Here is a 25,593-nt window from a genome sequence, read left to right as displayed (position 1 = left end):
TATTAGATTAGATTGAAATTTTGGCATGTGGGAGAAAACACCACAAGTGTGCTAGTTCATCCTAACCACATCCTATCAATATGCATTACCACTGTGCGCTTAGTCCTAATCATCTTGTTAGATAATGTTTTTGTCAGGTTTCTTCCCTGCAACGTTTCCTTTCTATTATTTAGGGGAGAATCATGAAGCCGAGTCACTCAAAGGGAGCATAAGAGAAAAATTAAGTTTTACCTCCTTTAGGGGGTAGTTTCTATTTAATATTAATCAGAATTCTTCTGCTTGCAAGATTTGCCCCTTCTTGTTCTTTATCTAATTGTTTATTTGCAAAAAATAACTGTGTGTGGGGTGGTGGTGGTGGATAAAGCAAGAGAGAAGATCACTGCTTTATATATAGTCTCAGTATTCAAATTCAGACTATATGAAGAACTCCTATAAAAAACTTTTTATAAAAAAAGATAAATAATCCAAAACACAAATGGACAAAAAGTAAGAAAAGGAAATTCAAGTAAAAGAAAATCCAACAGCCTTTAAACACGAAAAGATGCTTCCCTGAAAAAAATCAGCCACATGCCATTTCCTACTTATCAGACGGAGTGAGAAAGACCTACAATACCCGACCAGGAAAGATGGCAGCGAGCTTTTTAAGGACACCTGGGGACTCAAAATTGGAATGTTTTCATCCAAAAAATTTACAGCTAAGTATATACTCCAGCGTGCTCAAAGTGAACTGGGTTCACAGGTGAAAACTTTCCAAGAGGTTCAAGGTCTGGCTAGTTCAAACAAAATCAATTTCCAAACAGTACCTTCCACGTACTCTTTCCCAAAATGAATCTGGCTGAGGAAAACCACCAGGTCTTCCTTGCCTTCCTACACAGTCTTAAGTAAGATCTTCCCATCTGGCAAAAGACAAGACATACCTTCAGCCCATCTGCTTGCAGGATGAAAACACTACCAGGGTCCCCACAAAGGGAAAACAAGCAACAAAGCCTCATTTTCATCAAGTTGATTCCAGCTCACAGCTACCCTAGAGGACAGCCAGCAATGAGCACAACTGTCTCTGTGGGGTTCCAACTCCCTCCAGGAGTAGAAAACATCATCTCTCTACCAGGGAATGGCTGATGGTTTTGAACAGCCGACCTTGTGGTCAGCAGCACAACTCATAATCACTCTATCACCAAGGCTCCCTACCTACAGAGTATAATTCCAAATATATGTACCCACATTGAGAAATTAAATGATTCCAATGACTGAGCTAACAAATCTATATGAAAGGTGGTTTCCATTTTATCTTACAACCCAACTGAAGGTAGATACTGAAGAAAAAACTTTGATGAAAGATTACCACGAGACTTTTGGCACATAACTTAAGAGGAGAGCAGTTAACAGACATTGCTACAACAGAATTGCTTCCATTAACATCTGCTTCATATTTATGTCAACAAGATTTCATTTACTACCTCTACCCTCTGAAAAATAAAGGAATAGGAGTTCAATTGAACTTTGTCTCATTTGGGGAAATATTGTCTTCAGGTTGAAAAATAAATAAAGAGCCCTCACCCCAGAGGTGGGAAGAACAACAGAAACATGGGTGAAGGGAGACAGTGGTAGTATAAAATTAAATTATAAATTATCCTATTAAAATAAAATTAACATATAAATATGAAATAAAATTAACTTATAACTTATCTTTGAAAATAAAATAATTCATAAGGGAGGGAGGGTTAGGGAGTGAAAGAGGGGGGAAAAGAGGAGCTGATACCAAGGGTTCAAATAGAAAATGTTTTGAAAATGATGATGGCAAAATATGTAGAAATGTGCTTGATACAATTGATGTGTGGCTTGTTATTAAGAGCTGTAAGAAAAAAAAAAGAGCTGTAAGAGTCCCCAATAAAATGATTTGTTAACAAAAAGTACCATCCATCCCAATAAGAGATTATTTTCTTTTAAATGTATTTACACAACTGGGTATTACATGTTTGTGGTTTGTGTAGTTGTGTATTAATAATAGTAATAATGATTTATTTAATCATTCTTTTGGATTTAGTTAATCCAAAAGAAAATTGTCAACACTCATGATCATACAATCCATTGCCAGAGTCAATTTGGACTCAGCAACCCTGGAAGACAGAGTCCAATGGCCTCGCTGGGTCTCTAGGACTGTAATCGTCACAGAAGCAGACGACAACATCTTTCCCCCATGAAACAACTCAAGGGTTTGAGCCTTTGGGATAGCGGCTGAGGTTTTAAATACATCACCAGGATGAGCTCGTTTCTCATGGTCATAGGAAGCTGAGGGGAAAAACATTCAAGTATCATAAACTGCCACTAAGTATGTAAATATTTTAGTGTAAAATTCTATGGAGAAACACACACAAATTAAAGTGTAAGTAAAATTGGTGAAATCTGAATAGGAACAATGTCAATTTCCTGTTATAATCTTGCACTACATTTATTCAAAATGTTACTATTAAAGGAAAGGGGGTCAAAGGAATAGATGATCATACTGTAATTATTTCTTATAAAGGTATATCAATCTAAAATGATCTGAAAATACAGTCATGTGCTACATAATATTCCTTTGAGCAATATCTGACACACATAAAACAACAAATGCTGGTGAGGGTGTGGAGAGACTGAAACTCTCAGTGGTGCTTATAAAATTTCATGGCAGCTTGAAGATATATGAAAGTGTAGGGACAGTATTCAAGCTGTCAATCAGGTCACAGCCTGATGGTGCCTCTTTATGAGCATGGCCTTTGGAACCTCCCCCTGCTCTCTGCCTTCACCTTCTTGCTGCTGAGCCACTCGCAGGCCTGCCAGAGCCACTGCCATTGAAACCACACGACTTTGCACCCACCTGCCTGTGATCCTCTTGCAATCTGCATCATTGTACGTGGCTGCATGAGTCTGAAGTGGGACTTATGAACTAATATCAGACGTATGGACTTGAGTTGGACAGGGCTCAGATGTTTTCCTGATATATAAAGCTTCTTGATATAAAGCTCTTTCTTACCCATACATGGGTGTCACTGAATTTGTTTCTCTAGTCAATCTGACAGAACAGTCCCGTATATACTGCTGTTGAGTCTATATAATGGCGCAACCCCTGTGGAAATTACATGGTGCTTCTTCACAAAATCAGGACTAGAACTACAGACAATGGAAGATTATGCAACCTGTGAAACCACTACATCACATAGATGAACCTGGAGAACATTGTGCTGAGATAAATTAGTCAATCACAAAAGGGAAAATATTGTATGAGACCACTATAGTAAAAAATTCCTATTGATACTAAAAGAGACATTCTTTGATGACTACTTAGGGTGGGAGAGGAAGAGAGGGTAAATTACTAGATAGAGGGCAGACAGAAGCAAACTTAGGTAAAGGGAAAAGCAATATAAAATAATAAGGAAGTGGGCAAAAAGATGATGGAGGCAGGGGGAGATATTGGGATGTTTACAAGTATTAAAGAGGCAAATATTGTTATATACACAAGTCTGTATTAACTGTGATCAACGAATAGGTGCATCGATACCCATGGAAGGTATAAACAAATGTCGGAGGGAGAATGGGGATATATAATGTCTCTCATGAATATATATAGATTTGACAGAGGCTTCCTGTACTATATAGTTACTAAAAATACATCCATGAATGTGGTAGAGCTGGGGTCCTCAAACTTTTTAAACAGGGGCCAGTTCATTGTCCCTCAGACCCGTTGGAAGGCTGGACTATAGTTTTAAAAAAAAAACCTATGAACAAATTCCTATGCACACTGCACATATCTTATTTTGAAGTAAAAAACCAAAATGGGGCAAAAACACCCAGCAGGCCAGATAAATCTCCTTGGCGGGTCGCATGTGGCCCGTGGGCTGTAGTTTCAGAACCCCTGTGGTAGAGTATACAGTTGAAAGTTATGAAAACCTATTAAGACACATCCAAACACCTTGAGAGAACAATCATTGGGTCTAGTGGCGCAGGTCACACGCTCAGAGGACACCAAGGTCAATGAGCATAGCAGTCCACAATGAAAATATTATATATATTACTTTGGTGAGTAACAACCAGGATCTGAAAAGCTTGTAAGTAGCCATCAAGGTGCAACTACTAGTCTCTCCCAGTTTGGAGGAAAGAAGAGTGATGAAAATCAAAGGATACATGGAAACAATTCAATGAACTAATGGAGTGGACAAATATCCGTTCCACAGCTGTAAGACCAGAAGAACCAGTGGTGCCTGGCTACCAATTGCTCTGAAAAGGATATTAGAAGATTCTGGATAGAGAGGAAGAAAAATGTGATATGGCACGTGGGAATTATGCCCAGTCTGCCCCCATACACAGTGGGAGTGCAATAGCAGCAAGGGGAGCAAAACAACGAAGTCCCGGAGGAATTCCGGAACCAGACTTCTGACTCAGGGGCAGGGAGAGAGGGGGGATGGGCAGGGCTTGGCACCTCATCAGACCTAATCGGAAAATATTCATAAGGGCTAGCAGACAGACCTGGAACTATTTATAGCACCCCACCCCATGTCTATCTATATAAGATAGGCAGGATTGTTTACAATCCCGAGGAGAAAACAACGAACCGATGGTTGGGGTGGGGGTGGGGGGAGCAACACATGAGAAAAGAGGAGGAACGACACATCACATTGGAGAAATGAAGGGGGAACCAACAAACCTAGGGTCAAGGGAACAACAAGAGATCTAAAATCGATGGCGAGGAGAGCATAGAATGCTTGGTGAGGTTTGATCAAGTGCAATGTAGCCAAGAGGAATTACTGAGAGCCAAGTGAAGGTCAAACATGATAGTGAGACAGGAGGACGGTAAAAGGAAATAGAGGAACAAACAAGGAGGCAAAAGGCATTTATAGAGATATATAGGCATGTATATATGTAAATATATTATTATATGATAGGGATATAATTCGATGAACATACATTTATAGGTTAAGTATTAAGGCAGCAAATGGACATTGGGCCTCTACTCAAGTCCTCCCTCAACACAAGAACACTTTGTTCTAATAACCTGGCATTCTGTGATGTTCACCTTCCCTACAGGATCGAGGAAAACAAAATGGGCACATAGGTAAATGTGGTGAAGAAAGCTGATGGTGCCCGGCTATTAAAAGATATAGCACCTGGGCTCTTAAAGGCTTGAAATAAAACAAGTGGCCATCTAGCAGGGAAGCAACAAAGTCCACATAGAAAAAGCACACCAGCTTATGTGATGACGAGGTGTCGATGGGATCAGGTACCAGGCATCAGAAGACTCAAAGCAATCATTTGTCGCAAACGAAGGGGGTCAGAATGGAGACCCAAAGCCCATCTAGAGACAATTGGACATCCCCTTACAGAAGGATCACAAGAAAAGGACAAGTCAGCCAGGGTGCAGTATACCACGGATGAAACATACAACATTCCTCTAGTTCTTTAAGGCTTCTCCACCTCACTCCACCCCCGCCCGCCTCAACATCATGACCCCAGCTCTACCTTATAAATCTGGCTAGACCAGAGCATGTACACTGGTACAGATAAGAGCTCTGGACACACAGAATCCAGGACAGCTAAACCCCTCAGAAACAATAATGGAAGTAGCGAAACCATGAGGGTAGGGGGAAGGTGGGGGAGGAAAGGTGGAACCCATCGACATAAAAACCTGCCCCACTCCCCCAACCTCTCAAACAACAGAAACGTGGATGAAGGGAGACAGTGGATGGTGTAAAATATGAAAATAACAATAATTTGTATCAAGGGTTCACAAGGGTGGGAGGTTGAGGGAAGGAAAAAAGAGGAGTTGATATCAAGGACTCAAGCAGAAAGAAAATGTTTTGAAAATGATGATGGCAACATATGTACAAATGTACTTGATACAACTGATGTATAGTGTTATAAGAGATGTAAGAGACCCAAATAAAATGATTTATCTTTAAAAAAGAAAAATGTGAAATGGAACTCAAAATCAGAAGAGATCGGCTTACTGGTCAGATAGAGACTATTGGAATCCCCCAAACTATGGCCATTAGTCACCCTTCAGGTCTGGAACTAAACTCATCTCCATGGCTCAATAATGATGAAACTATGAAATACCGCATGACATGAAAGAATGTGGAGACCACTATGTGCTGAGTAAAATTAGTCACAATGTTTGTCCAAATATTGTATGAAACCACTAATATAGAAGAAAAAAATTGAAATAAAGGGCTGCATGCCAAAAGAAACAAACTTAGAAAGTTATTAGGGGTGAGAGGGAATGGAAATTAAAGGGAAGAAACAGGCTAGAAGGGCAGACAAATGTTAAATTGGGTGAAGAGGAAGATAACATTCTACATGATGGAGAAGAGGGGGGAAAGGGGTGGACGCTACTGGGAGGTTTGGGAAGTTGTTTAAATTGTTGAGAAAAAATTATTATATATCTGTACTTATTCACAAATCTCATATCCTAAATATGATCATGTTTCTAACCTTTGTAAAAAGGCATCAGTAGTCTGTAACATGTTTTTTGACCTAACACCATGCTTTTGAGATTTAGATGTGTTGATAAAAGCTCTATCAGTGTGATAGGTTACAAATTGGACTGCTAACCTCAAGGTCAGCAATTCAAAACCAATCAGCTGCCTTCCAAGTAACGGCCTCCCAAATCTCTTGGCATAGATGAGTGAGTGCTTCCAGCGCTTCATCAACTTGTTGAAATATTTAATATGGTGTTCCATCAATTCCTGGAGCCTAGTTTTTGGCTATGCTTTCACCACAGCTTGGATTTATTCCTTCAGCGCCATTGGTCCTTGCTCATATGTTACCTCCTGAAATGGTGAAAGGTTGACTGGTAGTTCTTTTGGGTACAGTGATTCTGTGTATCTGTTCATCTTCTTTTGATGCGTCCTGAATCATTCAATATTTTATCCCTAGAATCTTTTAAGATTGCAATTTGAGGCCTGAATATTTTCTTGAGTTCTTTTACAATATATTGTATGTTTGTCCTTTTTGGTTTTCTAACTCTAGGTCCTTGTACATTTTCTTAAAATATTTTACTTTGCCTTCTCGAATTGCTCTTTGAAATTTTCTCTCTCTCTCTCTCTCTCTCTCTCTCTCTCTCTCTCTCTCTCTCTCTCTCTCTCTCTCGCTCTCTTTCTTTTTGTGCCCTAGGCATGAAACAGCTCTGGCCACGATCTAGGCATCAAGCTAGGATGAATGAAGGACTGCCAGTCTGCTCTGCCCCTGACTGATATAAAAGCACTACCATCAATCAGGTGTCTGTCTCTTTGCCCATCGCCAGGGGTTGCTCTTTGAAATTTTCTGTTCAGCTCTTTGACTTCAATAATTTCTTCCATTTGCCTTAGCTACTCTATGATTATGAGCAAGTTGCAGCGTCTCTTCTGATATATACCTTCATCTTTTTTTTTCCTTTCCTGTCTTCTTAATGACGGTTTGATTTCTTCAAGTATAACATCCTTGATGCCCTCCCACAGATCATCAGTCTTCTGTTATTGGTGTTCAATGAAGTCAAAGTGTTCTTGAGATGTCCTTGAAATTCAGGTGTGATAAGACTCGTATAGGTAGCATTTTGGCTTAGGATAGATCGTATCTTAGCTCTCGTGGACTTGTTCTAATTTTCTTTAGCTTCAATGTGAATGTACATATGCAACAGGTGGTCTATTCCACAGTCACCACTGGTTTTAGCTGCTAATACTGAGCTTCTCCATAGTCTCTATCCACAGAAGTAGTTAATTTCTGTGTATTCCATCAGGAGAAGTCCATGTGTTACAGTCAACATTTGTGTTGCTGACAAAAGTATTTGTAATGAAGAAGTTGTTGGTCTTGCAAAATTCTATCATGTGATATCCAGCTTTGTTTCTATCACCAAGGCTCTATTTTTTTCTTTTTTTCCTTTAATCATTTTATTGGGGACTCGCACAACTCTTATCACAATCCATACATACATCCATTGTGTCAAGCACATTTGTACATTTGTTGCCATCATAAATTTCAAAACATTTGCTTTCTACTAGAGCCCTTGGTATCAGCTCCTCATTTCTCCCCACCTTCTCCCTCTTTATTTCTAGCTTTTGCATTCTCATCAGCAATAATTATCAATAAATTTTGATGGCATGTTTGATCAATTTCAGACAGAAGAGACTGGTAAAATTCAATTTTCTCATTACTAGCTTTAGTGGTTGGTGCATAAATTTGAATAATAGTTGTATTGATTGGATTTTCTTGAATGGGGATAGCTATAATACTTTCACAGACAGTATTTCAAGATTGATCTTGAAATATCCTTTTTGACGATGAATGCAACAACATTCCTCTTGATTATTTCATTTCCAGCATGAAAACCATAAAATTTTCTGATTCAAAACAGTATTCATCCATTTCAGCTCACTAATGCATAGAATGTTATCTTCATGCATTCCATTTCATTTTTGACTACTTCCAATTTTCCTAGATTCATACTTCATACACTCTAAGTTCCAATTATTAATTAAGGTTTTCAGCCGGATGCTCAACTGGTAAAGATCTATATTCCTGCTCATTCCAAAGAAAGTTAAATCCCAAAGAATAAAGAAATTATTAAACAATACACTATCACATACAAAGTAAAATTTTGCTAAAAATATTCAAAAGCAGTTGCAGCAGTACATCAACAAAGAATGTCAAGAAATTCAAGCCTGATTTAGAAGAGGATATGGAATGAGAAGATAACAGTGCAGACATCAGATGGATCTTGACTGAAAGCATAAAATACTAAAAAGATGTATACTTGTTTTTATTAACTATGCAGAGGTAGTCAACTATATGGATCGTACATTATAGATAACTGTTAGGAATGGGAATTTCAGATGGCTAATTGTGCTCATATAGAATCTGTACATAAACCAAAAGACAATCATTTGAACAAAGCAAGGGTATTCTGTATGGTTTAAAGCCAGGATAGAAATGGAGAGCTGCCCGTAATGTAAGAATACTTTGTTCTATTAACTTGGCATTCCATGATGCTCACCTTCCCAACACAACTGCTGAAGAAATGTGTATATAAGAAAATGTGATGAAGAAAGCTGATGGTGCCCGGCTATCAAAAGATAAAGTGTCTGGGGTCTTAAATGCTTAAAGGTAAACAAGCGGCCATCTAGCTGAGAAACAACAAATCCCATATGGAAGAAGCCCACCAGCCTGTGTGATCACGAGGTGCTGAAGGATCAGGAATCAGGCAACAAAGAAAAAATCATATCATTGTGACTGAGTGGGGAATGCAGATTGGGGACCAAAAGCCCATCTGTAGGCAACTGCACATACCCTTACATAAGTGTCACGGGGTGGAGATAAGCCAGTCAGGATGCCGTGTAGCAATGATGAAACATACAACTTTCTTCTAGTGTGGTATGAGTTGGGGGAAGTCAGCACCCCCACCACCACTAATCACGGGTTCAGTAAGCACAATTGTATGGTTGATATATATAAGTATATTATATTAAAGTCATCAAGAGCATGAGAGATAGAGGAGATGTTGCGATTAAGGAATCAGAGACATTTTATGGTAGCATTGCTCACCTCAGCCCCACTTGGTGGTCCATGTGGAGAGAGGGAAGGGAAGGAGAAAGGGAAAGGAAACAAGGGAGAGAGGATGGGAGAGGATGGGAGAGGAGAGGGGGGGAAGAGAGGAGAGGAGAAGGACCAGCAAGAGTCCACCCCTATTCCTAACCCAGGCCTTTGGGGGCTTGCAAGCCCACTAATTACAAGTGAAGACATGCGTCACAGGAAGGGATTGCACTATAGGTTATACAGCAATGAGAGGGGGTGGTCTTGGGACATACACACAATAGGAAGGAGGAATTGGGGTATACATGTGACAAGACAGGCGGATCCTAGATTTAGGATAGCAGCTCAACTTTGGATATCACAGAGCCGGTTTGGTCTGTTCCCTGGCTCAACTGAGACTATTATCAGTAGGGTGTGAACTCCCCCTACAGGAACCAAGCTAATGGTCGCAAGTCTTAGGGAGAAGTGATCCATTGTCCCCAGCAGCAGGGAACAGGTCCACCCCTGTGGTGGGATGAGATGGTAGTCTGGCAGAGATTGCCTTCAGGGAGGATATGTCTGTAAGCATTTGACTTACACCCCCACTCTAGTTCTTAAATGCTTCCTCCCCACTCCCCACCCCACTATCATGATCCCAATCCTACCTTACAAATCTGGCTAGACCAGAGGCTGTACATGGGTACAGATAGGAACTGGAAACACAGGGAATCCAGGACAGATGATTCCTTCAGAAACAGTGGTGAGAGTGGAGATACGAGGAGGGTGGAGGGAAGGTGGGGTGGAAAGGGGGAACTGATTACAGTGATCTACATAACGTCCTCCCTGGAGGATAGTCAATAGAAAAGTGGGTATATATATAAGGATGGGGAAATAGATTTATGTGTCTATATTTATAGATTTAGTATTAAGGTGGTGGAAGGACATTAGGTCTCTACTCAAGTACTCCCTCAATGCAAGAATACTTTCTTCTATTAAATTGGCATTCTATGATGCTCACCCTCCTGACACAACCGCTGAAGACAAAGCGGGTGAATAAGCAAATGTGATGAAGAAAGCTGATGGTGCCCGGCTATCAAAAGAGATAGTGTCTGGGGTCTTAAAGGCTTGAAGATAAACAAGCGGCCATCTACCTCAAAAGCAACAAAGCCCACATGGAAGAACACATCAGCAAGTGTGATCACGTGGTTCTGAAGAGATCAGTTATCAGGCATCAAAGAACAAAAAAATCATATCATTGGGTGCATACCTCCATGATATCATTGCTGAGGCATAGCCTGTGCGATCACGAGGTATTGAAGGGATCAGGTATAAGGCATCATCAGAACAAAAAAATAATCTTATCATAGTGAATGAAGGGGGAAGTGCACAATGGAGACCCAAAGCCCATTTGTTGGCCACTGGAGATCCCCTTGCAGAGGGGTGTAGGGGAGGAGACGAGCCAGTCAAGGTGTGATGTAGCACCAATGAAAAATACAACTTTCCTCCAGTTCCTAAATGCTTCCTCCCCCCACCCCACTATCATGATCTGAATTCTACCTTGCAAGTCTGGATAGAGCAGAGGATGTACAGTGGTGCAGATAGGAGCTGGAAGCACAGGGAATCCAGGGCGGATTATACCTTCAGGACCAAGGGTGTGAGTGGTGATACTGGGAGGGTAGTACTGGGAGGGTAGAGGGAGAGTGGGTTGGAAAGAGGGAACCGATTACAAGGATCTACATGTGACCTCCTCCCTGGGAGACAGACAATAGAAAAGGAGGTGAAGGGAGACGTCGGACAGGGCAAGATATGACAAAATAATAATTTACAAATTATCAAGGGCTCATGAGGGAGGGGGGAACAGGGAGGGAGGGGGGGGAAAAGAGGACCTGATGCAAAGGGCTTAAGTGGAGAGCAAATGCTTTGAAAATGATGAGGGCAATGAATGTACATATGTGCTTTACACAATTGATGTATGTATGGATTGTGATAAGAGTTGTATGAGCCCCTAATAAAATGTTAAAAAAAAAAAGAAAGAAAAGTGGGTGAAGGGAGATGTCAGACAGGATAGGACAAAATAATAATAATTTATAAATTATCAAGGGTTCATGTGGGGAGGGCTGGGAAAAATGAGGAGCTTATACTAAGGGCTCAAGTAGATAGAAAATGTTTTGACAATGATGAAGGCAACAAATGTACAAATGTGCACTAGAGATGTACCATACATGAAACTAAGGAAAAGGTCGAATATTTCTTTTTGCATTAGGAATAGGGGGTGTTTAAAATACACATTCTATCATCTTAAACAAATGCTTTTCTATTCTATTTTTAAAATCACCTTATCAAAAAGTTAAAAGTTTTTATTATAAAAACAACAACCTGTCATCAAGTCAATTCTGACTCAGAGCCACTCTAAAGGGCAAAGTAGAACTGTTCCCTACGGTTTCGAAGGCTGTAAATATTTTTTTAATCATTTTATTGGGGCCTCTTACAACTCTTGTTACAATCCATATATCAACTGTATCAGACACATTCGTACATATATTCCATCATTCTTTTCTAGACATTTACTTTCCATTGTGCCCTTGAGATCAGTTCCTCTCTTTTTCCCTCCCTCCCCACCCCAAACCCTTATGGCCCCTTGATAGATTGTAGATTGTTAATTATTTCCAAATTTCACACCAACTGCTGTCTCCCATCCCCTCTGGTTTCTATTGTTATTCCCCCTGGATGAGGGTGTGTGGTTATGTGCCATTCATTGCGATTGGTGGCCCCCTTCCTCCCACCTCTCCCCTACCCTTTTGGTATCTTAATTCCCATTCCTGTTCCTGGGTTCCATGTGCTGTGAGTTTTATCTCTTGACTATGCCTATGTACAAGCTCCCGTCTAGTCTAGATTGGGAGGCGGCACTGAGATAGTGATGAGGGGGAGGGGGAGAGGAGGCCTCCAGGGAACATAAGTATATTGCGTGACCCATTCGTGCTCTATTTCACCCTGATTGACTCAGCTCCTTCCTGCAACCCCTCAATGGGGAGATGTTCCATTATCCATACATGGGCTTTGGGTCTCTGCTCCAACCTCCCTCCATTCTCGCCAATATCTTTTTGTTTGTTTGTTTACTGTTTGTTGTGAATCTTCCAACCCCATTGCCCGGTCTTGATGACACCTCACGATTGCACAGGCGGGTGTGCTTCTTCCCCATGGGCTTGTTGCTTCATTGTTGGACGGCCGCGTGTTTAACTTCAAGCCTTTATGACTCCAGCTGCTATATGTTTTAAAAGCTGGGCACCATCCTCTGTCTTCACCACATCTGCTTATGCACCCATTTTGTCTTCAGTGATGTGTGTGTAGGAGGGTGAGAGATGGGGTGTATGTGTGAGCATCACAGCATGCCAATTTGTTAGAACAAAGTGTTCTTGTATTGAGGGAAGGTATGAGCGGAGGCCCAAGGCCCATCTGCAAAGGCTGTAAATCTTTTCAGGAAGAGATAGCCTCATCTTTCTTCCACGGAGCAGCTAGTGGGTTTGAATTGCCGACCAACCTTGCAATTTGCAGTCCAATCCATAACCTACTACAGCACCAGGGCCCCATTATTTTTTAATTACTAAGAGAGTCCACACAATTGTGAAAGTGTTTGTGAATCAAATAAATTAGGAAATACTGGTCAACAGAGATGACTTTTGTGCCTCTTAAAAGTGCCTGAACCAATTCCAGACCTAATGATTGTTGACTTAGCAGTAAACAAGTTAGAAAGTTCTAACTTGTTGTTAGAATAGTTGGAATAAAAGAACTCAGAGGAATTAATTGAAAATTTCATTCACGTAATGCACACCGGTAAAAAAAAAAATAAAAATGTATACACAGATAGTATTGTCATCTATTTAAAAGCATGGATAACACACAATGATAGAATAGAAGGGCATTCACTGATATTAATTCAGAAAATTTGCCTCAAGATCATCTGATCATTTTCTGAACAAAATCTTTATATACCATTGCAAATTATCTAGAATATTTCAAAAAACAATGTTAAAAAAGGAAAAATTAAGTGGCAGTTAATTAAAAATAAGGAGGCAATTCAAAGCCATGACCAAAATTAAAACCTATGGTGTAGGGAAGATAGAATTCTATACAAATAAACACATAAACTCCCAGAACTGAAGTTCATTCAACATAATTTGAGAAAATAGAAAACATAAAGAATTAACAGGATAAAATCGGATCATGGTCTCAAATGTTAAAACAAAAGAAGTTAAAAGAGAGCTGACAGCAATAAAATCAGAATAAAGAAAAAGAAATCTAAGTCACTCTAAGAAGTGAACATGATAAAAGTCATGCTAATAACAAAGTACTAGTTTAAAAGCACAAGGGCTTCAAAATGTATCGTATATACTTGAATATAAGCCGACCCGAGTATAAGCCGAGGTACCTAATTATTACCTGGGAAACCAGAAAAACTGATTGACTCGAGAATAAGCCTCGGGTGGAAAATGCAGAAGCTATTGGTGAGTTTCAATAATCAAAACAAATGAAAATAAAATTACTAAAAATTGAGACATCAGTGGGGTAATGTATTTAAATATTTTAAATAAAAAACATAAATAAAGGACAAGTCATTTAACATTAGTAAAACCAGCACAGTAAGTGGAAAATAGGTTCAACAATAAGGTATCAACAATCATACCTTAAGAGTACTACTATTCCCTGAGCTCAATCAGCAACCAAGCTAAAATGTAAAGAGCTAAAATCCTTCAAAACAGGATTCCTCCTCATCATCCATATCCCAATGCAGAGCTTCAGCTGGTATGAGGTCGTCATAGACGCTGTCCTCACTGATATAGCCGTCATCACCATCACTGCTGTTATTTTCATACAGTCTTCACTGCCATCCATAGCATTACTAATACTACCACTGACCCGTGTATAAGCTGAACCCCAGTTTTCAGCAAATTTTTTGTGCTGAAAAACTCGGCTTATATGAGTATATACAGTAAGTCCATTTTCCCATGATTTTTAGAAGCCCCCTCATATAATAGTTAAGCTAGAAGGAAGGAAGTAGCAAAAAGAAGGATCATAATAGTACATGTAATAGCTGGATAGAAGTCACTTTTGCCACAATACATTTGGGAAACCAAAAACCAAAATCAAATCTCTTGCCATTGAATCAATTCTGACTGAAAGCAACCGAGGCAGAGCAGAACTGGTCCCTAGGGTTTCCAAAGCAGACAGACTCCTCCGTCTCCTCCCTTGATGTGGGTGGTAGGCTCAAAGGACTCAACTTGCCCACTGAGTAATCCACCATGCCACCAGCGCTCCTTACATTTGAAAAAGGAAGACAAAAAATACGTAAATCACAGAAAATGCCAAAGAGTATTATTTAAGTGGGAACCCCATTTCAGTGTAAATGGCTGATAAATCTCCAGATACAAGTATTCGAAGAGTGTAAATGCCAGTTTTGAAAACAAAATGAGTTAAAAAAAAAAAAGAAATGTCAATAGAGTTCTGGTCAATCACAGGACTTGTTATGAAGAAGAGACTCCAAAATGTTTCTGAGAAAAATGGAAGTAAAAAATAATGGAATTTTTCCTAACTCTTTGAAGTCCCTCGTATTTAAAACTCAGTCTATATATTGAGTTGATCATATTAGCAAAAATCGTTTTGATTATATATACTCTGCTTTTCTCCCATATTTTTATATACAATAAATATAAATATATATATATATATTTTTTTTTTTGCCCATTAAGCTTAATGGTTCTTCTACTCAATAGTTCTACTTTTCTAAATAAGTAAAAACCAAAGATTCAAGGAATCAAGTAAAAACTAAATAGTTGCAACATAAGTAAACATTTTACTTAAAGACAAGTTCTCACCCAATATGACATAAATTCACCCAATAAACACAAGTATTTTTGCAGTTCCTCCCTAATCTACTCCATTTCCCCCATAACAAAACTTGGATTTTTATAACTCTTATTCAGTGATTGGGGTCTACTGGCCCCAACTTCAACACAACCTCTTCAAAGAATCAGCTGAACACTGGCCACATAGCAGGTCCCCACAATTCTTCCTTAAATGACTGAGTAAATTCCCGACAAACTGGCAGACCAGGATTTCATTACTCAGTATAGTATTTCCAGACTGTTACTACCCTTCACCTTTAACATTGATTGTGTATTCACCCAGATAGAGGCACAAGAATACATAGGGGTGTCTACTGATTTCACATACCCAGCTTTGGTCCCACTTTCATGTAACATTATTTGTTTTTCTTTGGAAAATCTTCCTTCTCCATTCTCAGTCCACACCATCTAATGAACCTGGCCCCCACTCCACCACCCAGCTGCGAAACAAGACAGGGACTCAACTCAGGTCTGACCAGTCAGCACATTCCCACGACCCTAGCCACAGTAATGACCTCAAAAAAGGACAAGAGAGCCTGGGAGACACTCACCCTCATTTGCTACAAGCTCTTAGGAAAGTGCCACCCTTTTCCAGTGGAGGGTGAATCCCCGAGAGAAGAAAATATGCTTCTTTCCTAGAGGTCTCCAGCAGAAGACCTGAGGTTCACCCTGATTGGGTCAACTTAGATGGCATGTCCATTTCAACACAGTCACAACAACCAGACTGGTAATACCATGAAGGCTTAGCCTAGGGACCTGCTCTGAGCCTTGGAGATCATGGAGAAGTTGAGAGGGAAGGCCATTATCACCTTCCATTCATAGCCCTGTTTGTTGTATGCACCCCCCCCCACCCCTGCCCTATAATTGTTCTAAAACACCCATCTCTATACAGTTCTCTAAGTATAACAGCTCCCGTTTTCTAGCCTCAGTACAAGCGTGTCACCCCTTCTGGCGTGCTTTTTACCTTCCAATGCTCTATTCACATAGAACCTTTTAGACTTGTTCAAATGTTGCTTCCTCCAAATCTTTTGAGAATGATGATGTTAACAAATGTACAAATGTGCTTGACACATGGATGGATTGTGATAAGAGTTGTACGAGCCCCCAATAAAATAATTTTTTTTAAATGTTGCTTCCTCTAGCGATAGCTTCCATTAGAGTTCCAATAAGTGTCTCTATCACATATTAGGCCAGCATCCCTCAATGCCTACATTTTTATTATCAAATTCTTCAGAAATGTGAGTTCTCATGGGGAAAGCAAGGCCTGCTTCTCGCCTTCCCTACATTCAAGTCTCAACACATAGGAATCATTCAGAAGATGCCTAAGAACTGAACAGAGTGTTCTCAAAAGAGAACAGGTAAGATTAGGAAGAATTGGCTACTATGGAATACAGAGAAATGAAGATGAAGCCTTGGATGATCGAATTCAGATAAACAGATAAGAAAAGAACGAATTTGGGGGTGGGGTGGTGGTAGTAAAGTGTAAGGATTCTAAATTTAGCAAAACTGTAGAAAGAATACCGTATATACTCGAGTATAAGCTGACCCAAATATCAGCAGAGGCACCCAATTTTACCACAAAAACCGCATTAAAAATATACTGAAAAACTCGGTTATACATGAGTATGTATGGTAACTATAAAATAAAAAGATGTTTGTGAAAAATAAAAGTAAGTAAAGGAGTAAAGAGCCTTCTGCTGAGGGTAAATAGGGAAGAGCAAGATTCGGCACAGATTTTTATGAGGAAGTGGAGAATGGCCTGGTGGTTGTAAACACTAATTAGCAGGCAATGAGGTGAAGGGTCAGGTGTACAAGCAGGAAGAATGGAAAGGGATAACTTCCTAAGACTTTGCAGAAGTGAGAATAAAAGGTAGAAAGAGCCAATAATCACATCTAAGTTTTAACACTGAGTTACTGAAGGTAGAATTTACAACCAAACTCAGTACAAAGGAAAATAAATTTTTCCAATGAGGATAAGAAGTTTGGTCTTAAGCCTTGGCATGAGATGACAGGAAAACACCCAAACAAAGATGTCCGACAAGCAGAAGACAGTGAAGTTTAGGAGAAACAGGAAGCCCTGGAGCCAAAAAGGCAGATGTGGCAATCATGTGGTATGGGTGAAAGTCAGAAAAAGTTCATTCTTCCACTCAACAGATACTGAGCACCGAGTCTGTTCCAGGGACTATTTCAAGCTCTGGAAAACTAAGAGTGACCCAAATAGTTAAAACTCCATGTCCTCCTGGGCATATAATCCACCAGAGGAAACAGGCCTAAATGTCATTCATGAACATTCATAACAAGTAGCATCATTCTCAGTACTAAAGAAGGTAATTTACAAAAGGCTCTTAGCCCAGTGTCTAGAAGAAATGCAGAAAATCTTGAGAAATGGTGGCAGCTGCTACAGCAACTCCTACAATTACTGCATGTGCTGGCACATAACAGATGCTCAGTAAATGCTTCCGTCTTTTCCTTTTCTTCTACAAAAGGTAAGCCTTAATGAGAAAACTCAATTCACTAAATTATTCTAGACTCCTCACAGAAGTGTTGTATAGCAGAACCTTAGAAGAAATAAATGCATTACCAGTTTCACAGGTGGGCTTAGTAGCTTTACTCCATAGGTTCCCAAATTTATTTGGCCTACTGCCCCCTCACCACCCACTTTCCAGGTGGGGGACGGGGACTTTTACTCAGAAGCCCCTAGCAATCAGAAATGTTTTTACTATAACTCATAATCCAAAATAAAGTGTGGGTATCTGTTTTTACAGGCATGCCCCACCCCTCACCTCCCATGACTGCTCCAACATCCGCGGACAGGGGACAGTATCACCTACTTTGGGAAACATGGGGCTCTTTTGTCCTCCAAAGAAAATTTTCAAAGGTGAGGTTACATACGGGAAAAAATAATTATGAATTATGAAGATTCCTATAAAAGTGATTCTGCTTTAGAAATTATCCACTAAAGATCCTATAGTCATTGGTGTTAAACCAACATCATTATCCTTTATAATTATTTCTTTTTTTTAAAATTTTTTGAGTCAAACTTTATTGCTTGCAGTGAAGATTTATACAGCAAATTAGGTTTTCTTTGAACAATTTCTATATAACTTGTTCAGTAACATTGGTTAATTAATCATTTCTGTAGGCTATTTCATTCAGGAAAAAATGTTTTTCTATGTACAACCATACAGTAATATAGAGGATTTTTCAAAGATCACTTTATTGGGGGCTCGTATAATTCTTATCACAATCCATACATACATCCATTGTGTCAAGCACATAGTACATTTGTTGCCATCATCATTCTCAAAACATTTGCCTTCTACTTGAGCCCTTAATATCTGCTGCTCATTTTTCCCCACTCCCCGCTACCTCATGAACCCTTAATCATTCATAAATTATTATTATTTTGTTCTATGTTACACTCTCCAATGTCTCCCCCTGCCTTCTTCTCTGCTGTCCCTCCCACAGGGAGGAGGCTATACGTAGATTCTTGTAATACAGTTCCCCCTTTCTACCCCACATTCTCTCCAACCTCCAGGCATCACCACTCTCACCACTGGTCCTGAAGGAATCATCTGCCCTGGATTCACTGTATTTCCAGTTGCTATCTGAACCTATGTACATCCTCTGGTCTAGCCAGCTTTGTAAGGTAGAACTGGGATCATGATAGTGGGGGGGGGGGAGGAGAGGAAGCATTTAAGAATTAGAGGAAAGTTATATGTTTCATTGTTTCTACCCTGAACCCTGACTGGCTCATCTTCTCCCCAAAACCCTTCAGTAAAGGGGTGTCCGGTTGGCTACCGATGGGCTTTGAGTCTCCACTCTGCACTAACCCACGTTTACAATGATATGATTTTTTGTTCCTTGATGCTTGATACCTGATCTCTTTGACATCTCTTTTGATAGCCGGGCACTACCAGCTTTCTTCACCACATTTGCTTATGCACACGTTTGTCTTCATTGATCACATCAGGAAGGTGGGCACCCACTGATACGATTTTTAGTTCTTTGATGTCTGATAACTAGTCCCTTCACCTCATGGTCAGACTGGCTGGTGTGCTTCTTCCATGTGGGCTTTGATGCTGCTCAGCTAGATGGCTGCTTGTTTATCTTCGAGCCTTTAAGACCCCAAACACTATTATCTTTTGATAGCCAGGCACCATTAGCTTTCTTCACCATATTTGCTTATGCACACATTTTTCTTCAGCAATCATGTCGGGAAGGTGTGCGTCCTGTAATGCCAATTTAATAGAACAACATGTTCTTGCATTGAGTAAGTGCTTGAGTGGAGACCCAATTTCCATCTGCTGCCTTAATACTAAACCTATAAATATATGCACATAGATGTTTCCCCATACTCTTATATACATATAATTACATGTGTACATTCCAGTCTTTAGACCTCTATAAATACCCTTTGTCACTTAGTTCTTTCCTCTATTTCCTTATACCTTTTTCTTGTCCCGCTATCATGCTCAGCCTTCATTTGGGTTTCAGTAATTTCTCTTGGTTACATTGCACTGGCTGAATCCCTACCAGGCCTCTCATACCCTCCTTGCTACTGATTTTAGATCACTTGTTGCTACCCTGTCCCTGGGTTGGTCAGCACCAACTCCTTACCCCTTCTTCCCCCTCTCCCGTGTCCCCCCAAAACCATTGGTCCCATTGTTACCTCCTCCAGACTATTCGTCCAATCTATCTTATCTAGATAGATCTGTAGAGATAATAATATGCACCAAAAATCAAGCCAGAGCAAGATAGGCGATGCGTGAGAACACAGCGATGACAACAAAAATGGAAACCGATTATCCATAGAGTAAATTAATTAAAAGAAAAAAATTTTTTAAAGAAAGAAAAACCTGTAAATAGATCAAGGGTGATTTTTGGCGTGTCCTTCACTCAGGTCCAATGGGCAGTAGTATAGAGGATTAAGTTACACAATGCACATGAAAATACTGGGCCAAGTCCCTGGCACACAGTAGGTATACAGTGAGGCACCCAGTCATTGTGAGTTAGAATCAACTCTACAATAGTGTTGTTGACTGGTTTTATTATTTTACCTTTCCCTCAATCCATGTAAAAGACTGCAAAATTCTAACGTTAAGATCTAAGAACCAAAGAACTTAAAAACACTGATTTAATGTCATTTCATATACTAGTGTGATCATTTAATGTCTTTTAGTTCAGTAAAGATTGTAAATTAAATAACGATAAATACCACTGTTATCAAAACATTTCACTCTCCCCTCCAAGTAAGTTCAATGAAAAGTAAAAGGGGAAAAATATCAGAAACATAAATTCCTATTTTCATTTAAATAAAATACAACTGCCAGCAACCCATAAATATAAGTGATACCATCAGAACCCAGGTCTGAACTCTTTGCCCAATTAAGAGCATGGACACCAACTAGGGTTGGCACAAGGGGCATGTGACCAGGGGAGCACCTTCACTCACATGGAACTCCAGTTTGTCACACCCTTTGAGACACCTCGTGCAGGAACTGCCTGTTCCCCATCACAAGAGGCTCTTATCCAATTCTCTGGACCACTTATGTGCGCATTCAGACTTGTCTGCTCTCCCTGGCAAGCTCTCTCATACAGAGTTAACTCCAGCCCTCACCTCCGCCCTGCCATGTGGATACCTTAAGAGCTCCTCAAATTCAGTGTGCCCAAGATTAAATGTACCTCTCCTCTCAGAACTGTCCTTGTTATCTCTCCACCAATACAGCATCTATCCTTACTTCCTTTCCCACTGCCTAGTTCAAGCTCACATCACTTTTGGCCAACCCATGCCAACAGCTCTCATCTAATTGCCCACCATCACTCATACCCAAAGTGAGTCTACCTAACCATTATAGATATATTAACCTCGTCATAAATGTGCACAACCCACATAGACAACTGCCTACTAACCTGAAACCCAAGTAAACAACACCCCAGATTTCCACATCTGGAAGGTTCTTCACCTGACCCAATCCCCCATCCTCTCGCCTGATCTTGGAAGGCTCTCAAATTCAAAAGGTGCTGGCCTTTCTCAAAGCCTTTCTGTCAATCAGATCTAAAAGCCTGTATTTATGTCATGAGGGGGGAAATGTGGGCTGTGCTATTCTCTTGCCCTTGGTCTAAAGGTTTAAACTTTTCAGTTTGTGGGGACGAGGAGAGAGAGTTGAGATGATGCCAAAGGGTCAATAAAAAGTAACTGTCTAGAAAAGAATGACAGCAACATAATGTACAAATATGCCTGATACAACTGATGTATGGACTGCAATAAGCATTGTAAAAGCTCTCAATAAAGTGATTAAAAAATACATGAGATAGAGAAAGAAACTAAATGACATCATGAGGAGACAGCCAATCAAATCCAGAATGTGAAAGATCCTACAAGACAACTGGGACTATGCTACAATAAATTGAAATAACACTCAAATAAAATTACGAAACTTAAAACAAAAACTCTCAGTTCAACTGAAAGGCCTCCCATGGTCTGACTCCTACTTACTTCTCCGTCTCGCTGTTCTCCTCTTTACTCTCTGCTAGTCACTTGGTCTTCTATCCAGCCTGCCAGGATTCCTCTCATGCCCAAACCTTGACATATGCTAGCCTCTCCATACTCTACCGCTCACATAGAAACTGCATTCTCACCCCTTGAATCTCAATTCACAAGTCACTTACTTACTCAGTAACTAATCTCATCCCCATTCCAAACAAAGTCATGCCCTCATCTGGGCCCTGCCATTTACCTCTAGAACTGCAGTTCTCAATCTGTGGAGTAAGACCCCTTTGGGGGCTGAATGACCCTTTCAAAGGGGTCGCCCGATTCATAACAGTAGCAAAATTACAGTTATGAAGTAAAAATAAAAATAATTTTATGGTTGGGGGGAATCACCACAACACGCGGAACTGTATTAAAAGGTCGCGGCATTAGGAAGGTTGAAAACCACTGCTCTAGAGAATAAGCAAAATTATAATAAAGTGAATATTGGATTGTTTAAGTTCCCAAACATTAATATAAACTCCACAAAAGGCTGTCTGTCTACTTTTACCACTGTATCTCACCACGTAATACAAAAGAGCAGTTGACCAGTATCTGTAGATTAGTGAAGTTCATAACAAATCTAAATTATAAAACTAGCCCCACTACACAGCAAATGTGAAGTCACTTCGTTTCCCCATTCATAAAACTGAGGAACAACAAAAAATAAATAATAAATACTCTGAGGAGCTCATCTCAATAGTCTCTGAGTTCTCCGGAAGCTCTGACATTAATGAGTCTATAATTTGACTGTTCTGAACATCTTTCTACAACTCTCTTCTCTATGTACTGGCACCAACAAAACTTTACTTTCTGGCCTCCACAACTTTGTTTAGATTTTTTTTCTTCCACGTGGATTCTCCCCCCAACACCATCTTTTCAAATACTACTTCACCCCAATGGCTAGACTCCAATGCAGCCACCACCTGCTCAGTCTTCCCTGGCTCCCTGGCCCCAGCTAATCATAATCTCTCCACCTCTGAATTCCCACAGGTTCACCTGGTGGCCATAATTCTCTTATCAGATTGTGCCTTTGTATCACTTAGTGAAATTTATCTGAAATTATTGTGTTCATTTATAACAATACTTACTTACTTGTTAACTGCTTACCACGCTCACTAGAATGTAACATCCAAGGAGACTCTGCCTTGTTCACTATTTCCCCTCCTTCTCCCACATCAGACATAATAGGTGTTCACTTAGTAGCTCCCAAAACATGAACAACTTCCCAACCCTACTGACTAGGGCTGAATGCAAATGGATCTCTTGTTAAAGTCCAAACTCCTTTTGAACGAAGCCAGGGGCTTGCTAATCTATTTATTAGTGTATGCTGTTTGGAGATCCTAGCACAAAGAGAGCAAATACTAAATAAGTGCTAATTAATCAATTAATGATATCTCCAAGAGGTACTGCTCCTGAAACCAGCCCAACTCCATAGTCTCCAGGACCCATGACAACATCCTTCTCGACAACACCGTTGGGATGTGCAGCGTCCACTGAGTTTCAAAAGGCTAGTTTCGGCACTTTCAACCAACAACCAGTGCCAACAACCACTGTTTCTTTTGCTCCTAATCGCTCACAATGCCGCCCTTTCTCCCTCTTTCCAGCCAACAAATCACTTCAAAGGCCCTGTTCTTTCAGAGTATCCCACATCTCCAATCAGCCAGGGAGCTTATCAGGCCATAAGGGCACAAGGGATGTAAAAACTGACTCACCCGTCTTTTTTGCTATCTCCTCCCTCATTTATCCCAAATAGGCCCAGTTTCCGAGGTCTGGCTTGGATACTCCGTGAGCCCCTAAACTGCCACAACTAAATGCCACCGTGGTGCCCCTACCCTTGCCTCGAACCTTTCTCCCCTTCCACCAGTGGTAGACCCCAGACCTACTAGGAGGTCCTCCCTAGAAGCTGATGATCTTCCACCAAGGGATGGCCCTCCTCACTTTCTGTCCGGCATCGGCATGAAGCTGTCCCAAGCGCCCCCCCTCAAGCCCAGCCTCAGGTTAGGCCCGATCCTCCAAGGCACCCCCCACTCACCTGAAGCGGCCCCCGCAGTGCTGGCATTGCTCGCCCACCCAGCCGGCGGGGCAGACGCACTGGCCGGTGCCCGGGTTGCAGCGACCCCCGTTGACACAAGGCCGGTCACATTCCTTGGCCTCGGCTGCGGCTGAGCCGGGCACAGACGCCGCCGCCGCCGCGGCCTCAGCCGCCCAGGGAAGCAGCAGGAGCAGCGGCGGGAGTAACAGCAGCAGCAGCCCGGCCCCGAGTCCTGGCCTCGCAGCCCCGGTCACGTCCCGGTCCCGGCGCCGCCCGCCGTCCCTGCCCGTGGGTTCTGTCGTAGCCACTGTCCTCCTCAGCCTCGCCTCTGTCGCCGCCGCCACCGCCACCATCTTCCCGGGGCTGAGACGGCGCCCCGTGAACACATACACACACACGAACGCACACACTCACACACACCACACACACAGCCCGCACGGCCGGCTCCGTTTCGCCTGGCCGTGCGCGGCAGACTTGTGCGGACGGTGGCTCGCACGGCCAATCTCGGGGGCGGGACCAGCGCTGCGTGGGAGGCGGGCCTGCCGCGCCCGTGCGTGCGTGCGTGGGCGGGGCCCGGCGCGTGGGCGGGGCCCGGCGCGCAGACTTCCAGCTTCCGGAACCCTTAGCCCTGGGGGCTTGTGCTAACCTGCAACCTGCCAAGAGCTGAAGTCCTTCCTCTGGGTACCAGGCGCGTGTGGTCTAGTTTTCACACTTGGCCCCTCATCCCGGTCGGTGGGGGCAGGTTAACAGACAGACCCTTTACCTCCATTGACTACCTGGGAGCCCACCGCCTCGCTAGCCAGGTCCACCGAGAAAGGTCGCCCCCAGAGGATCCAGGGATGGGCTGCTGTGTTGCTTGCTGCCCTCCAGGAGACACCTGCCCTTGTCGGTGAAACTTCAGGCTGAAAGGGCCTACCTAGGAGGCTGCTCAGGGAAGAGTGCTGTTGGCCTCTGCTTTCGCCTCTAAAATAAGGATAACGAAATAGCCCATGTGTTAAGGTCCTGTTTCGGTGCTCAATAAATAAATGCCTCATAGACGGGCTGAGGACATGCAGCCTGGCCTTCCTTGATGCAGGCAATAGTCCAATAGCACCCCATAACACGCATGCCCACTTTAATTCTCTGCCCGCACATTTGTCTGCCAACCATTGCCAAAGAAAGGGCAGAATAAGAGGGGCACTTACAGCGTACTCAGCCCACACAGGTTTGCCATGGACTCTTATCTGGTAACGATGACCAGCACTGAAAAATACCTCTTGGAAATAAAGGACTAGTGGACCATGTGAACTCACATTCCACCACCCTGAGACCCAAAGAACTAGGTGGTACCCGGCCACCGCTATTAACTGTTCTGAACAGTGACTGCGTTTGTAGGTCCAGGATTTTATTGGTTTGATGTGGAAGAAAGCTCGAAATCATAACTAAGGCCAGACTTACTGATTGAAGAGAGGCAGAGACTATGACCCTGAAACTAAACCCATACCCAAGGCTCAATTTTCATCGAAATAATGGACAGATTTGAAAGGTAAATAAAAACACTAAGACAGTGGTTCTCAACTTTCCTCATGCCACGACCCTTTAATACAGTTCCTTATGTTGTGGTGACGTCC

The 25,593-nt window shown here is 41.6% G+C and overlaps 1 protein-coding gene and 1 non-coding gene across 6 annotated transcripts in view; both read right to left on the bottom strand.

Moving 5' to 3' along the window:
• The window catches only part of ATRN (attractin), a 145,734-nt gene extending 121,244 nt beyond the window's left edge, over positions 1-24,490 (bottom strand). For all 5 annotated transcript variants that reach the window (XM_075563931.1, XM_075563926.1, XM_075563928.1 and 2 more), the window contains exon 1: positions 23,984-24,490. In XM_075563931.1, coding sequence (XP_075420046.1) covers positions 23,984-24,336 — 353 coding nt within the window. In that variant the 5' untranslated portion in view covers positions 24,337-24,490. The remainder of the gene's footprint in view (positions 1-23,983) is intronic.
• On the bottom strand, positions 7,134-7,281 carry LOC142423694 (small nucleolar RNA SNORA48). The gene has a single exon (XR_012779297.1). It is a non-coding gene; the product is annotated as a small nucleolar RNA SNORA48 (small nucleolar RNA).
• Positions 24,491-25,593: the final 1,103 nt, after the last annotated feature.

Source organism: Tenrec ecaudatus, chromosome 12 (assembly GCF_050624435.1).
Source record: "Tenrec ecaudatus isolate mTenEca1 chromosome 12, mTenEca1.hap1, whole genome shotgun sequence".
Lineage (NCBI taxonomy): Eukaryota > Metazoa > Chordata > Mammalia > Afrosoricida > Tenrecidae > Tenrec > Tenrec ecaudatus.
Note: the sequence above shows the minus strand (reverse complement) of the source record. Positions and strands in the feature narration are given on the sequence as shown.